This window comes from Prunus avium, chromosome 4, assembly GCF_965620075.1.
Source record: "Prunus avium chromosome 4, drPruAviu1.hap1.1, whole genome shotgun sequence".
Classification (NCBI taxonomy): domain Eukaryota; kingdom Viridiplantae; phylum Streptophyta; class Magnoliopsida; order Rosales; family Rosaceae; genus Prunus; species Prunus avium.
In genome coordinates this window covers 23547806-23563979 of record NC_142287.1, presented here as the reverse complement: position 1 = coordinate 23563979, position 16174 = coordinate 23547806, and the positions used below count along the sequence as shown (strand labels likewise).

Sequence of the window (16174 nt, the reverse complement as noted above, 5' to 3'; positions counted from 1 at the left end):
GCGGTGTCGCACGCTTGTCAGTGGTCAAAATACACGGACCAAGAGAATTTAAGAGAGAATTTAGGAGAATATGATATAGAGAAAAGAGCTAGAAATGTGCTCTAGGTCCGTTTTCTCTTCTCCTGAAAACAATACAGCTAAAACATGTAGTGACATAAAATATTATTGTACTAATCTATAGGAGTATATTCTATATATGTATACAATTATATATATTTAACCCAAATAACATATTATATACATCAATATATTATATTATATCATTATACTAGAAAAGAAAGTGGCAGACGCATGCTCCAAGTTCCCAACTCAATTGCTTTCCTCTTGCTCCAACATGCCTGTACTACTTTTTGAATCGGATGGTTAGCATGAGGCAGTGATATTGAAGTGTAGAGTAATGATAAAATAAATAAAAATAAGGGGCAGAGATCTTATTATTTTGTGTGGGTTGTGGGGATGTAGAACCAGGAATCGCTTCCTGAGATTGCCAATCCATAGCTTCGCATCTTTCTCTGTAATTCATAGCTTCGCATCTTTCTGTTAATTTTTTTTTTCTGGTGGAGATGGGTTTGATCTCTCCGCTGCAGTTGGAGAGATTGGTAGTTGGGGGTTGAGAAAGAAAGGTATGAAGTGGAGGAGTTTAAACGGAGAACTCAGTTGGTATTTTGAAAGCGAATTCGTGCTGATAACGTGTTATAAACTTAAGAGAATTTGAGAGAGAATTTAGGAGAATATGATATAGAGAAAAGAGCTAGAAATGTGCTCTAGGTCCGTTTTCTCTTCTGTATTCTTATTCATCTTAGAAGCCTTTTTATAGGCATAGGTGATATATAAATAATATCTATAGTGGTATAGTGGTAGGCTTATACATTATAGAATGGAAATTGGGGTGAGTCATTAGAGCATTTCTAGAGTGTGGTAGGCATCCATTTCATCTAGTATTATAACATTTTCATCAATTTTAGTATTAGGAGGAACCTAGTGCGCATTGCGCGGAAGGTTATTTTGTCATTTTGCCATCATTTGATTCACTACCAATAGGAGGGGAGGGGAGGGAAAAGGGGAAAGTATAGATTTGAAGCCCAACTTTTGCCTTCTATTTATTTGGTCTCTCTCTCTCTATAGCAGCAGCAAGGCTTTCAACTTCATCAATCAAAACAAATACCAGATTATTGGTCCTATGCCATCTCTCGAATAGCGTGTGCATTAGTTTCAATCAATTGGCACCGGATATCTAGATTTAAATCCAATAGATAAAAGAAAAGTGTTGTCCCATGTGAAAAGGTAAGGTTTGACGCCTTTTTTTTCTTTCCTTTTTTTGGTTACTACACCCTTAAACCCTTTTCGGATGAGCAACCAGATCAAATCTCAGCTTACCAGCATTTGCATGGCACTAGTAGCTGAGACATTTACGACTGATTATGCATTACGTACTAATGCTAGTTAAAGAAATGAAAATAAGAAGATAATCTGAAGGCAACTGAGTCTCCATTCCAAATTACCGAAGCAAATTATTGCATGTTGATCTCTAAGCTTATTAAATTTTGGTAAGCACAACGTTGCTTCCTTTTTGGAGGATCCTATTTTCCGGGCATTCAGGAATTCGCTTTTAAATTTGCATTTCATTTCTGATATTAGTTTAAGATGTTGCAAACACAGATTAATCAAATACGATCGGGTTTGTGGCAAAGTTCAAAGAACTCACAGCTGGGTTTGGTTTCAAGTTTTCAACATAAAATAACTGGTTTACACGGCCTCATTAAAAAAACCAACTTTCGAAAAAAATTGAATGATTTTGGATGGATCAATAATCACTTATTTATTTAATCATTTAAGTTGTTTTAAGTAAATTTTATGGAAATTATATAAAGAAGCACATAAGAGGTGCTTCTCTTCACAAGTGATTCTAGCCCTAACAAAATCACTTCCCATCCTCCACCTCAACTCGCAAGGGAAAAAGCCCATTTTTCCTGGGTCCATAAAATAAGTCTACTTTAACAATGAACGGCACGAAGGCAAGAACAGTAATAATAGAAACATAAACTTTTCTTGTCATTAGAAACGGACGGTCCTTGTGCAAATTATAGTTCATAATTTCTCTTCATAAAGTACAAAGGTAGCATGAGAACTTCAATATGTTAAGAAGAAGAGGAATGGGTAGAGGTCAGCTAAATCTGAATGCGGCGCCTCAGCAAATGGCATGAATCCATGCAGCAAATTGAAAAATCATCGCCCCAACATACAATAAAAGGCTGAGGTTCAAAGCCACACTACACAAAACCAAGTGCATGTTGGCAGATTGCTGAGGCTCCACAAAATTATGCGCTGCATTTTTCCGACTTCAAACATCTTCGATCTCATCTTCCAATGGTGAAAACCTCCTGGTGTCTTTCAACTGTTCAGTCTCTCAAAGAAATAAAGATATCCCATGTCCTTTGGGGTATTTACTGAAGCTCCAACCTTGTCATCATTGAAAATAACCCATCTACCATCTTTAAAGATATGTGCAACATAGTGACCACATTGAGTAGAGGTTCCAATGTGGCTCACAATTCCAATAAGTCTATATCCTGCATCGAGCAAGTGCCAACAGTTCAAACATTTAAATAAAAATAAAAAAAACACGTGCACACACACACATTAGCAGATGTGTTTCAATAACTATTGTGTAACGTAACATATATGTATTATACACAAAACACACGTCTGTATGTGTTAAGATAATTACAGGTGTGAGATACTTACTCCCTCCTCCATCAGGTAGTCCAGCATCAGCGGCAGTAGGTGCATTTTCTGATGTTGTCGCATCCATATCAGTTGAAACAGAAGCATCAGGATTGCTGAAAATCCAATCCGTTGCTTTCTCAATGTCACCACCCTGCCAAAAAAAATATATATATATTAAAGGTTTTTTTTAGTGATAATAATCATAACGATAATGATAATAATAATAAAAGGTTGCTAAAATCTTCCGTGGTTACTTAATAGCACCTACCTACTCTCAAAGGAAAAAGAAGCTAAGCAAAAATTTTACCGATGCTTTCAGTGCTGTCCGAGCAACGTCTTCTTGAAAACCAAAGGAAAGCAACATATCAACTTTTGATTGGTCAACCACATTTTGTCCCCCTTCGGAAATAGGAGCATCAATATCTGGAAAAGGAAGAGCAGATCAGCTCGAGCTAATTCTTGCTAGCAAGATACTACTTTCTAAGAAGAAGTTTTACGCAAGACAGCACATATCGAATTACCTGGATCATCCATGTGAGAAAGTAGCCAATTCATTGCTTCTTCCACCCCGGTATTTGACGTATTAATGGCTGCTTTCTGGCAGTGTAGATGGCTAAACCCCATTGAAACAAGCTGTGAAACAATACTCTCATCGGCCACAGGCTTATTTGGTTCCTCCTCTTCCCCAGGAACTGAGCATAGTCAACACGTAATCCAAAGAGAACCATGTAATTATTCACCAAATAATAGATAATATTGTTTTAAATTTTTGCAAGCATAACTACTCATATACCATGTAAGACCAAAACTGCAAAAGGAACCTTCTAATGATACTGACACATTTTTCTCCATTAGTTTAGTAAACACATGGTAAAGGAGCAGAATGCAGTTAGATGGCACAAAAATATTTTCAACCTATAAGTTTGAATACTAGTTCATGACTATGAGATGACTTAGGTTGAAGTCAGCCTGCTTCATTGATTATCACAAAAGCAATGGTGCCACTGAAACGCACTATAAATTGTGTGAAAATTCCTCACAAATATTCACTTGATGGAAAATCTAAGAACATATATGCACAATCGATAAGTTTCTGCAAATATCTAAATAAAACCAATAAGGGTTTGGAGAGAGCAAAATAGTAACACATACCACCCTCTGGTAACAACTCTTCACCAGGTTGGAGTCCCTTGCTGCGCATGTGACTAATATCTATGATATCAGGAACATCCACATAGACATCTGTACAGACATACAAAGAACAATGAGAAACCTACAAAACCTCAACATTATTAATGCAGAAGAAATTTAGGAAGCCAGGAGAACATACCAAGCTTCTTCGGCACCCAGCCAACCTCCATTACAAACTTCCGCATGTGCAACACCAGATAATCAGGGAATGAAGTTAAGCCTCCACTCCTGCAGTGTTTTTAAAAGGAGGAAAGGGAAGAATAGTGTTTATCAATAGGCATCAAACCCCAAGACAAGCTTGGCTAACAGTTCAGATATCTTAAAACTATATAATAAAATAACATCCTAGCTCCATAGTCAGATTTAACCAATTTTCCATAACAATAAATTAAATCCTGTTGAAAACATCCAAGACACATGGCCTAGGTAACAAAACCCTGACTAGTTTGTGAATAACATGCCTGCCTTTGCTTGTGAACTATTTAGTAATTTAACGCCAGCAAATAATCCGAAAACTTACTTCACTGCTGTTGTCTTGGCCTTCAAAGCAGTGCTGTAAAAGTCCTGTATCTCTTCCGGAGATGAAAAGCTTGCAAGGCATGCTTCTAGAGGAACCCTTGGACGTACAATTTCATCACTGGATCTGGTAGAGTGCAACATGCTCAGCACAAAGTCTACAGGGGTGATTACATGTGAAAACATGATATTGCAACCATATGAACTTACACTTCCTTGCCTTCCGAAATCTTTTCTGCCTTCAATTTCTGAAAGGCTTCAAGTTCCTCTGAATTTTCAAACAAAATGAATATAAGAATATCAACTTTTAGAAGACTGTTTTAGTATTAATATGACCCAAGAAACTCACCTTTATTAGTAGCCGCATGAAGGGGGATGTTCAAAGAAAGAATGTAGTCAAGCCTTCTATTGTACGCAACTTTCCCAGATGAACACAGAATACGATCTTCAATACCAAACTTGAAACTCCTTGCAGGATCTGCTTCAGGTTTTCCAGCATGGGCTCGTTCGACTTGGTCAAGAAAATGTAGGAAGAATTCCAAGGCATCCTAAACACAGTTTGCTTTTTAAGTATGCACATTAAAGAGAAAACAACAATAATAACAGTAAAAATTATATATGAGAGGATGAACTAATGACTTTCCAGTAGCACAAAATTGTTGCATATGTTATCCCTCAATCAAAGAAGAAAAACAAAAACAAAAACATAAAATTGAAAAGGATGCTGAAAATAGAGAGGAAAGGGAAAACAAAATAAAAGCACCATGGAACACCCACTCGACTGAAAAAAAAAATCAAAGAGCTATGCCAAAAATTGTAAATCTTTTGTGACAGAAGATCATGAATGTACCTGTTGTCTCATGGAAGAAAATTCAGGATGGCTGGCAGCAATAACTGCTTTAAACATACGAGGGGGTATCCCTTCCTGTTTCTAATAAATGTTGAAGGTGGACAATATAAAAGAATCAGAATAAGTCAAGGGGGGAAAACTCAGATGTGGATGTTTATCCAGAAAGCTTACAGATTTTGTTGTAGTGGCAGTAGCATTTGGATCATCTTTTCCCTGGATTAAAAATAAGAAAACTCAGCCAACCACTAAACAGGAGCAGAAACCATCAAAACAAAGAAACTGTTTTCGACAACAAGCATACCTCTGCTACAGGAACGGAGTATTTACCAGATAGCAAACCATGCGCCAGCTTTGCTCTGTCATACAACACGAAGTGTCAAATACATATGACACGTATGAAATACCCTCCTAAACCTGCTTTTCTATGACTCAATCTTCTCAGAAACAAGAAGGAAACGCTAAGGAAGAGAAGAATAGCAGAAGGAAAACAGAGGAGATACACATGCAGTCACTTGCACTTAAACCAAAATGTACAAAATAAAGAGAACTTTTATTCATAAAAAGCAATTAATGTTGAACAGAAGAATCACAACTAACAAGTAACACACCTTAGCTTTGTTATCATGAATAGCAACACATAATTAACTACAACAGAGGACAGAAATGCATGTACAAAGCCAACACTAAGAATCCGATAGAAACTTACAACTGCATGTTAAGGTCTACAGTGGGATCAGCTGGAGCCTTCTCAAAAGCCAATTTCAAACTTTGATTCTTGTAGTATCTGATGAAATAAATGCTAACAAGGATAAACAACTCCTCTTCTTAATTAATTACTTTTTCATGAAAATATATAATATAAACTAACCCGGAATAGAAAGAGTGTGTTGAGAACACAACTTGCATCGTAGCTGCCATATAGCAGCTGCAAGAAAACAAAATGGCAAATCAAGATAACATTAAATAAATACAATTTCTTCAGCAGCACTCAACAGGTACAAAAGCTACCTGTTTCCCAGATTGACAAGTCCAGTGTAACCAGGTCCAAATATCGGTTCAACTTCTTGTCCACTTTCCTGAATTCGGTTCCAGTCAAAATTGGTATTCTGGTCAAGCTCTCTTTCAGCAGTTGTCATCTCGGTCTGGAAACAAGATGGTATTGTTATTCAATCAAATTCAACACTGATGTAATAACATATTAAAAGTACAGTAATCTAAATGCATAATATCCAGGCCAAATTGTTTGGAGTTTTAAAGTAATTTCATGGAAACAAAACACCAAACTTTCCACACACCAAATATATATCTATATATATCAGAAGTCAGAGGTCTCTGGTTTTCATTAGAATTCTTCAAGATTGACCACAGGCTTTAACCAAATGGTAAAGAGCCTCCCTCTCCCCAAAATGGAAGAGGTGGCATAGGTGAAATAAGGAGTCAAACCCCTGTGAGGAGAGTGTCGAACCTAAACAGCACTGCAACCAAAAGAGAAAACTCCCAGACTTGTTCAGAGAGCAAAACTCCAGAGATCTTGTTAATTTTTATACATATGATATGGCTTTGTGCATGCATACAATCATTACTGCAATTAAATCATTAGATTACTCACCTGCAACAGATTTCTTTATGTTAAAATACAAGAATTAGATCTTTTATATCTCCATGTGATATTATATCACTTCGTATCAATCAAATGTTTTACAGGTTCTGTTATCCCACTAGTACATTATTATTGTCTCTAATTGGCGATTATTATTATTTTGTCTATGACTACAGCTAAAGATATCCCTAATTAACAAAAATTTCAAAAATTTCTCTTATATGAAATAGAAGGTTATTAAAAAATGTGTACAAAAATACATTACCACATGTTTTCGGGAAAAAAAGAACTAATATCCATTTGGCAATTGACATATGAGAATACCACGTAAATATAACCCAACTGTTAGAGAATAATCTGTATTAAGAACACAGCTTCAACACATGTTGAGAATAGAGATGCCATGTCAAAATAATAATAATAAACTGTAAGTCATAAACCCATTTATAGCTAACCTTCTGTAATGATGAGAAATCAATGCCAAAAAAAGCCAGATGTTGCGCTAAAAGTGGGTCCAAGACACTATCATCCTCTGGATAAGAGAAAACATCTGAGCTGCCACAATATGTTACTCATCATTAGAAATCCATACATGTAAGGCAAACTCACTAATTCCGAAGAATCAACTGCATTTAGAATACTAAGCTATTAAATTATGTTTGCCAGGATTTTTCAGGATGCCTAAGTGTTTTTAGTCCACGAGCATGCGTCATAGAAAATGAATAACTTTAATGTTCTCTTTAACACAAACACACGACAACAAATAGAATAAGAATTGCAGAGATTTATACAACACAAGGCACCATTACCTGCTCCTTCTAGATCCGCGGTAATTGTTCCCAGCTTTACAGCAAGAGGATAGCCTGTCTCCTTATAGTGTTCAATGGCATGGTTGTTACCACCAGTACCATCCCAATTTTTTCTCCCACAAAGGATTGTTCCATCAGTTAGATTTAACCAAAGATTTTCTCTTTTATCACACTTGGAACATATCCAGCCAGATGAAGGAACCATAATACCATTGTCAATCTGTTGCAAATTCATTGCATATGTGCTAACTTGCTTCTTCTCAGCTGTCCATGCTGCAAGTTGCTCTTTCCTCTCAGCACCCTCAGCCAATAAAATGGCATCAACTGCCAACCTTACCTGTGGTCATAAATCGTAATCATTCCCTGAGATGATTTCTTTTCTATTTTTTTGCATCAATAATTATACAGAACAAACAGAAACGAATGGGCACCTTCTCTGGCAACTCAACAGAAGGAAATGGAAGGGTTACATAATCAGGCAATAGGACTATACTGTGAGTTTCTTCATATTCAGGTTCATGGTTGTCAAATCCCCCATCAACACCTACAAATCATATCATATAGATTAATTTTTGTTTCTATACAACAGAAAAGCTACTAACTAATAGACAATAATATAAACATTGAGCTTTGTGCAGCAAGAACCAGGATATCTGTTCCTGCAATATCACGAATTTTGAGTAGTATTACCCTTACCAATATTACTTTGTACCAACCACATAAAACAATAGAGGCACAAACTGAAGCAAGAAGAAACAAGGGAAAGGTACCCAAAAGTTGCATCCTGCCTTGTTACCAAAATAAGTTTTACCAGAAATATTCTTGAGTCATATAGCTTGGAAAATTGGATTAAGAACTACCATACTAGAAACTAGAGAGAGAGAGAGAGAGAGAGAGAGAGAGAACAATTCTTTAAATATCAAAACGATTCAACCATTATTTGTAAGTACAAATTTATTTGCAATGATTCCTAGCCAATATACATTATTTTTGGATATTAACAAAGAAAGCGGGAGTTTCTTATTTTATGGGTACATTATACGCCATGCACTTCTTTTTTAGTGAGAAGTGAGCAGTTTCAAAAACTCCTAACCTAATCTTGGATGATTATACAAATTGTTGCTTTCACTGTGGTCTAAATACTAGCATATCATGATATTTCACCAACTAATTACTTCCATATGAAAAGTACATATGCAGTATTAATAATGGAACCTTCAAATAGCACAAACTACATAAATACATCATCCAAACTCAGCAATATCCATCATCACACAGGAATAGATCATCTAAATCAAACTTACCTATAGCCATGAGCGTAGGTTTCTTCAAAGGCCTATCTTCGGGAACCAACACTTTTGTTTGCTTTATATGCAAATAAACTGGATTTCCAGTCTTGTCATAATTCCAGCCCACACAATCCTTTCCAAAAGCAAGAAATGTGTTCATGTCAACAAACAAGCCACCTTCTGATCTCTGAAACTCATCATGGGAACACCATCACAGAAAATAAATGTAAGAAATACATAAACGGAGAACTTTTCAACATTTACAAGTCAACGGAAAAGTGAAACCTTCTTAGCACTTATAACTTGAAAGAAGAAAGGAAAAGAATTCAATCATAATAATGTGAAACTACAAAACTAGGAGGAGATAAATAAAGCACAAAACTCCTAAAACCAAAATAAAATTATTTTGTAAGAAACCCGTAACTGAAACCCTAAGAATAAGTTTCATAGTAGGTTCTATTTATTTTCCCTTGGACACATACAGATAACTTTCCAACTCTACTTTCCTTCTCTACTTTTTTTTAGGCAATCCTGACAAAAATAAAAATTTCGAAATTGCACCAACAAAATACAAAGAAAAAAGAAAATTGAAATAAACACAATTGATAAGCCATATGAATTATCAAAATGCAGTTAAAATTGACGTAGCAGTTGGGCAAAATACTCGAATGCAAAAACACTAGCTATTGAGAAATCCAAGGAAAAGAAAAATTAAGAAAATGGGCAGTATAGTGAGCTAATCCTAAATTAGTTGTAGCAACTTCTTGTTGTTTCCTATACTTCGTCAGCAGCCAAACGGAACACAAGCAAACAGAATCAGCAACAACAACATTAGAAATAAGTATACTGATCCTCTGTTTGGCCGGCAAGAAAAATAAAACACAAAAAGAAAAGCGAACGAATTGAAAAGTATCAAAGCTTGAAGTAGTGAAAGTGAGTGTCAGAGTAAATTCGATTGTTCTCACAGTTCATCGGAAACAAACCGAAAACAAAAAAAATGGAGGGAAGAGGTTACCGGAGTGTCAAAAGATATGCAGCATTCTTGCTTGTAGATGCGGTTGGTGGGCTCCGGGATCCGAACCCGGGAGAGATTGGATCGGAGCAAGTCCATGGGGTTCAACATCGCTCTCTGCAAAGAAGAGCCCTTTTGGTATGGCGAAATGAGATAGGAAGACAGATTGCAGAGAGAGAGGGTTTTAGAATATATGGGGTGGGGGGAGAGAGAGAGAGAGAGAGAGAGAGAGAGAATAAGTTCCTTGCCCTAAGCTGGTGTCTTTCAGTTGAGTCTTTGGGAGAGATAAAGGAGAAATATTTTGTATGTTTGTATAACACTGAATAAGTGTTTTTATGCATTTGAAATTCTAGTCCTCACCATCTTGAGAATTTTCAAGAGGCTTGGGAGGTTTATACAATTGGGTAGAGAAAGGGGAATGGGAATCAAAAACTCATCCAAAAAAAAAAATGGGGTTAGAGTTAGGGCTCAAGTTTTAGAGGTCCAAAGCAAAAAAATTAGCCCAACTTGAGTTCAACATGATTTGAATTAGAATGATTTTGTTAGGTGTTTTATTTTTTAATAACAACTTCCCCTCTACTATAGAATTTATTCTACTTTGCCCAACTTTCAATTTAGTTTTGAACTCCCATAATCTTTCAAAACATGTCAATGTGACTCATATTCCGTTAAGTTTGTCAATTCCTTTGTCAAATTCATAGGCAAATCTTTCCATTAAATTTAGGATTTAGTTTGACCCATACAAATATCTTGTCAAGAAGATAAGAATTTAAAAAAAAGGAACAAGGAGATACAAGACTCAACAGTTTTGACCTTTCAACGCAATTGCCAATTACACTTGATAATTTGGAGGTTTTATCACAAACCTATGAGTGATGCTATTTGTACCACATTTACTGATCACATTGTTGACTATCCCTCTAATACATGTAGGTCTCACATACATTAATGGAACCCGCCTCTATTAGAGAGGTGACCAGCAAAATTGTCAATAAATATGATACAAATAATATAGCTATATTATCCTCCATAATCTCAAAACCATCCTTTCCAAATTATTATTATCTTTTAATTACCAAACAAATGTTATTTTTCTCAAAACCAATGAAACTATAAGTTTAGCGTAGCTACTAGCTAGTACAAAATAATTCGGTTTTTCTCACTTGGTCCAAATGATACCTAATTAAGTTCATGAAAAGTGGAGACCGAGCGTTGAACTTTCGGTTTGAGAGTGAGTTAAATACTCTTTACCATTAAACCCACAAACCACCACTATTTTAATTAGTTTTAAATACTAATTAAACAAACTGTTATAATAATAAAAAAATACTAAACAAACCAATTTTAACAAATAAGTCAAAAATGCCACGTTGACATTTGACTGACATTTGGCTGATTCTTTTTATTTTAAAAAAGGTAAAAACAGAAAACAACCAAATCCATATAGGTGAAAAAATAGAACACTTTTGAATCCAAATTTAAACCCTCAGCTTGTGTTGGCGATTATTTTTGTACGCTTTCTTTTCTGAGTTGAAATTGCAATGCATGCAAACGGAGCAAACGAAGCGCGCACAACATGGCCTGCCAATGAAACTCTCTTGCCACTTACAAATACAAACCACGCACCCCGCCATTAATTAATTTTCACGGCAGATCAATGGCACGCCACATTGTTCCCTCCCACCCTTGCTTTCTCGGATTCTTGAGCCCCATCTTTCTCGGCTGACAAACATACGCACCCTACCCTCCCTCCTTCCCGAAATCCATGTCAACGGCGCCATGCAATGCGAAAACCACGCCGCCCTTCGCCTCCCATGCACTAGCAACTGCCGATGGATATTCTGATTCGACCCGAGTGAAGAGGGGGAAGAAGAAGAAGAGCGCTATGAATTTCTTCTTGTGTTTTCGATCTGGTGACGTGGCCGGCGGTGGCTCTGACGAAACGGGACAATGTGGTACGGATGCTTTCACGTATGTTGGTGTGGGAGAAAAGGAAGGCGCGGCGTTTCCGAAGGTGGCGCCTGTGAGGTCATCGTTGACGTCTGATAATGAAGGAGATGAAGAAAAATGTCGCACTGCTCAACAGAGAAATGAAGGGCGAGGTGGATTTTCTCAAGTTTTGAAGGCAGTTTTGTCCAAAGCATCACTGGTTAGTTTTGTTTTAATCTCTATTATCCTTCATGGTTTTTTTTCCCCAAACTTTCGTGATTGTGCCAAATTTTTAGGTATATAAATTCCAATAACGCAGCTAATACGTATGCAAGACAGTAAAAACATCAAGCTCAAAAGGGTAACAAAATCAACGAGTTCAAAAATACAAAACAAAAGAGGATATAAATGCCGCACAAACAAACATCATTAAAATTAAGCACCATCTAGCTAATCCCACAAACTCTAAAACATCACCCTAACCCATAAGCCTAAATGAACTCTATAAAGGCAGCATCTTACGCGAAGCGAACTTTTTCAAATATGGGGCGGAACTAGATTTAGACAAAATGAGAAGTTGTAGAGGTGACTATAAGTAGTACTTGTATCAGTTTGGTCATATAAATCTTTATTTTGTTGTTCATGTCATGATGTTATTGATCCTTATACTATTAATATTGCCTGCATATCTTGTAGGTCAAGAAGAATCCAAAAAGAAAGTTAGGAAAAAAATTTGCAAGCACAATAACAAATGGGAGTTCAATTACTTCAAGTTATAATCAACAATGGCCGGAGGAAGATGTCCCAAGAATGATCTCCAAAACGACTCCATACGATGGCGTAGAGGAAAAGGAAGATGTGGTGTTCCCAAAGGCAATGGTTTCGTCGTTGCTGGATAATAATGAAGCAAATGAAGAGAAAGACGACGGTCAATATCAGACAAATAAAGGACGACGCAAATTATCTCGTTTTTGGAAGGCGGCCTTGTTCGAGACATCTTTGGTTAGTTTTCCTTTTTTTCTTTTTAATTCTTATACTATTGTTTTCTTTTTTGGGTTTTGCCATAATCTTGTGACTGTATGTAAAAAAGTCATTTTTCGTCTCTCTAGTTTGCTGGTCAGATTTTCTACTTTGGTCATCGCGGTTTAAATTATAACAATTTAACCCATTTGTAGTTTGACATCTATCGCAATCCAAGAGCATTTTCCGTCCAAAATACCCACTCATGTGAGGGACAAGTGCTTATTCCATCACGAAGTTGGACGAAAATTTGAGTGTCTCCTTAAATTGCGATGGATAACAAACTACATGGTCAAATTGCCATAATTAAAACCTCCGTGAAAAATACCCTAAATTATAGGTACGAAAGGACTTTTTACATTTTTATTATGAATGAATATATTAAATTTTTTCATGATCTTATTAATTCTTACAATTAATTAATATTTTATTGACAGGTGAAGAAGATTCAACTGAGAAAGAAGGGAAAAACTTTGGGAAGAAATGAGAGTACAAAGTATAATCAAGAATTGCCCGAGGAAGAGGACCCAAGAATAGTCTCCAAGACTTCTTCTTCTTTAACAAATAATTCTTCTATCTTCAGTAAATCTTCATCAAACTCTTCATCTAGGTCATCAAGCAGGTCCTTGTCCAAGAGAATCAAATCGTTTCGATCAAGCTCGTCGCGTAGTTTCAAAGCCAATTTGAGGTATTTGTCGGAAAAAATTATTCGACCAAGTTCCAACAGTTCAAAAGCCAATCCAAAACCTTCCTCTGATAAAGCCAATAAGTCGTTTGAATCTAATGATTCAAAGGGTTTCAAAGAAGGGCATGGACAAGAAGAGCATGAAGTAATTAACATGGAAAGGAACAAAGCAAGAGGATGTTACAAAGCGATTACGAGTTTGTGTTTCTTGCTTATGAGTTTGTTGGGTTTGATTTTTTATGGTAAGATGTGTGCCATTCTATGCACTTCGATGTGGCTCTTTAGTGTGCCTCTTTGGACTGGTGTTGGAGATAGTTCAACAAGCAAGGTTGACAAGAAGAAATTCATCCTTGGAGGATTGCTACCAAGACACACTCCAACGATTCAAAGCCAATGACTGAGTTTTTTTTTGGTCGTTGCATTCGGTCTTGTTTGTATATTTGGTTTGTGATGTAATTAAATTTGGTATCAATTTCAGTATAGTTTCATGAGCTTTCACACATAATGTATGTTCGTATCCATGTTTTAGTACATTTCGAAATTATTGCAATGTGATTCAGCTATTGACGGGTCCTTAGAAAATCCATTAAATGATGATGTGATACAAGTAAAGCCAACATTTTTTCTAAAAAAAATACATATTAAAAAAAATTAATATTGAATTTTAAAACAAGCATTAGATTTTTAAAAAATATTAAAAAAAATCAAAAGCCCAAAAAAAAACATGTCTCTCCTTTCCTTAAACCCCATTGGACCTTGCCCCCATCTAGACATAGAAGACCCACGATTTCAAATTGGGTGGGTCTAGATTGTGGGTTGGATTAAACCTTAAGACTTATATACTGACTCTAACACAAAAAACTAACATGGGCTATAGCCCAAGTTAGACATAGTGTAAGACCATCCTTACATCTAGACTCGGCGGCTCTAACCACTCAACCTCAAACCCTGGCAACATTTTACTCGACTCAACTCCTCACCTTTTGTACCATCACCACCACAAGATCTAGGTAAGGATGACCTTGGGATCGACAATGTGTTTGGTTAGGGCATCTAAGTTAGGCCAAGTCCAGCGGGAGCACAAAACCGGGCAAAAGGCAGCCCAGTCAAGCCAAACAGGCCTCCAGCGCGCAGCCTCAAGCCCGGGCAAGTGGTGGGTTCCACCAACCTGGGCAAGCCCACGGGCAGATCTTGCCTGGGCTGCAGCCCGAAGGCGCTGATGTCACGCTGACGTCAGTGAGCAAAAAAATTCAAAAAAAAATCAAAAAAAATCCAAAAAAATTCAATTTTTTTATTATAAAAAATACCAACAAATTATGGATGTTTTCCCTATAAATACATAACAATTTTATTCACTTTCTAAATTGTTTATATTTTGTTGCATAATCTTTTCTTTTTTTCTTGCCCTTGCCCTAGCCTTCATGGGTGGAACCAACTAAGGCAAGGCTGCCACTATTCACATGAATAGTGGCAGCCCTTGCCTTGCCTTGCCCTTGCCCTAGCCTTCATGGGTGGACTTGCTCTTATATGATGTGTATATAGGCATCTAATTTATTTAAACTCAATGCTTAACCAGACACCTTGTTACTCCTAGGATCACCTTGACACATCATATAAATTAGATGCCCTTTCTCGAATTAAAGGTTGTTTTGCCGATTGCTGGTTTTGACTTGGCATTGAGTTTCCATGATGTTTATGCTCTGTATGTGTTTATTTGATTGGCTTCTGGTGAGCTAGTCTTATTGTATTTTATGTGGCTCATTGTATCTGGCATGTATATGAACTTTGTGCTTAAATTGTATTCATAGTTGAGGCTATAACATAACCCTCCTTATTTAGAGGGCTTAGATGACTTTAATTCTTTGTAATTGATTATGTTTATCAATGAAATTTCTTATTTTTCACAAAAAATAAAAATAAAGGTGCACTTATTTATTAAACTCATAATGGTGGACTATAGTGCCTTCATTTTTCTTTGGTAAAGTTAAACCTTACTCATAGTAGTGCGACATTTTTCTTCATTTTCACAATTTCGTGAAACGCAATTATAAATTTAGTTTATTTTTTATTTTTTATGAAGATTATAAATTTAGTTGTTATTTTTTTGAATAATGGTATAAAAGCCTCCAAAATATTATCGCCAAGGTCACGTGCGTAGCACAGCATCTTAAACCCTCCGACGCACTTTATGGGGTCTGATTTCCCGGCAAAACCCAAATCAACCATCCTCAGCCACAGCACCAGTAACATGGTGGTGACCAAGCTCTTTCTCAGACCTCACTCTCTTCCCCTCTCCACTCTCCCCTCAATAATCCTCCTTCCCAAAATACCTTCGATGTGGCTCTTTAGTGTGCCTCTTTGGACTGGTGTTGGAGATAGTTCAACAAACAAGGTTGACAAGAAGAAATTCATCCTTGGAGGATTGCTACCAAGCAGGGCCGGCCCTGGGTGATTGAAGGCCCAGGGCAAAACTTTAAGAGTGTGCCCTTTATTCATAAATTATTATTTTTTTAATCAAATAATTAATTGAGTGCTGCTATTTCCAT

General features: G+C 36.5%; 2 protein-coding genes across 2 annotated transcripts; one reads left to right on the top strand and one right to left on the bottom strand.

The window, feature by feature from the left end:
- Window positions 1-2028: 2028 nt before the first annotated feature.
- On the bottom strand, window positions 2029-10364 carry UBP14 (ubiquitin-specific protease 14). The gene is made up of 20 exons (XM_021949057.2): window positions 9998-10364; window positions 8998-9169; window positions 8125-8237; window positions 7694-8030; window positions 7340-7434; window positions 6293-6426; window positions 6153-6209; window positions 5991-6068; window positions 5586-5640; window positions 5456-5497; window positions 5285-5365; window positions 4784-4982; window positions 4645-4702; window positions 4439-4561; window positions 4058-4146; window positions 3880-3969; window positions 3249-3419; window positions 3035-3150; window positions 2746-2878; window positions 2029-2570 (listed from the first exon to the last, which is right to left on the bottom strand). The coding sequence occupies exons 1-20, from the start codon at window positions 10103-10105 to the stop codon at window positions 2392-2394; spliced, it is 2430 nt and encodes an 809-aa protein (XP_021804749.1). The 5' UTR covers window positions 10106-10364; the 3' UTR covers window positions 2029-2391.
- A 1158-nt stretch (window positions 10365-11522) lies between these two features.
- Window positions 11523-14191, top strand: LOC110749051 (uncharacterized). The gene is made up of 3 exons (XM_021949066.2): window positions 11523-12143; window positions 12620-12925; window positions 13381-14191. Exons 1-3 carry the CDS (start codon window positions 11760-11762, stop codon window positions 14023-14025), a joined length of 1335 nt encoding a protein of 444 aa, XP_021804758.2. The 5' UTR covers window positions 11523-11759; the 3' UTR covers window positions 14026-14191.
- Window positions 14192-16174: the final 1983 nt, after the last annotated feature.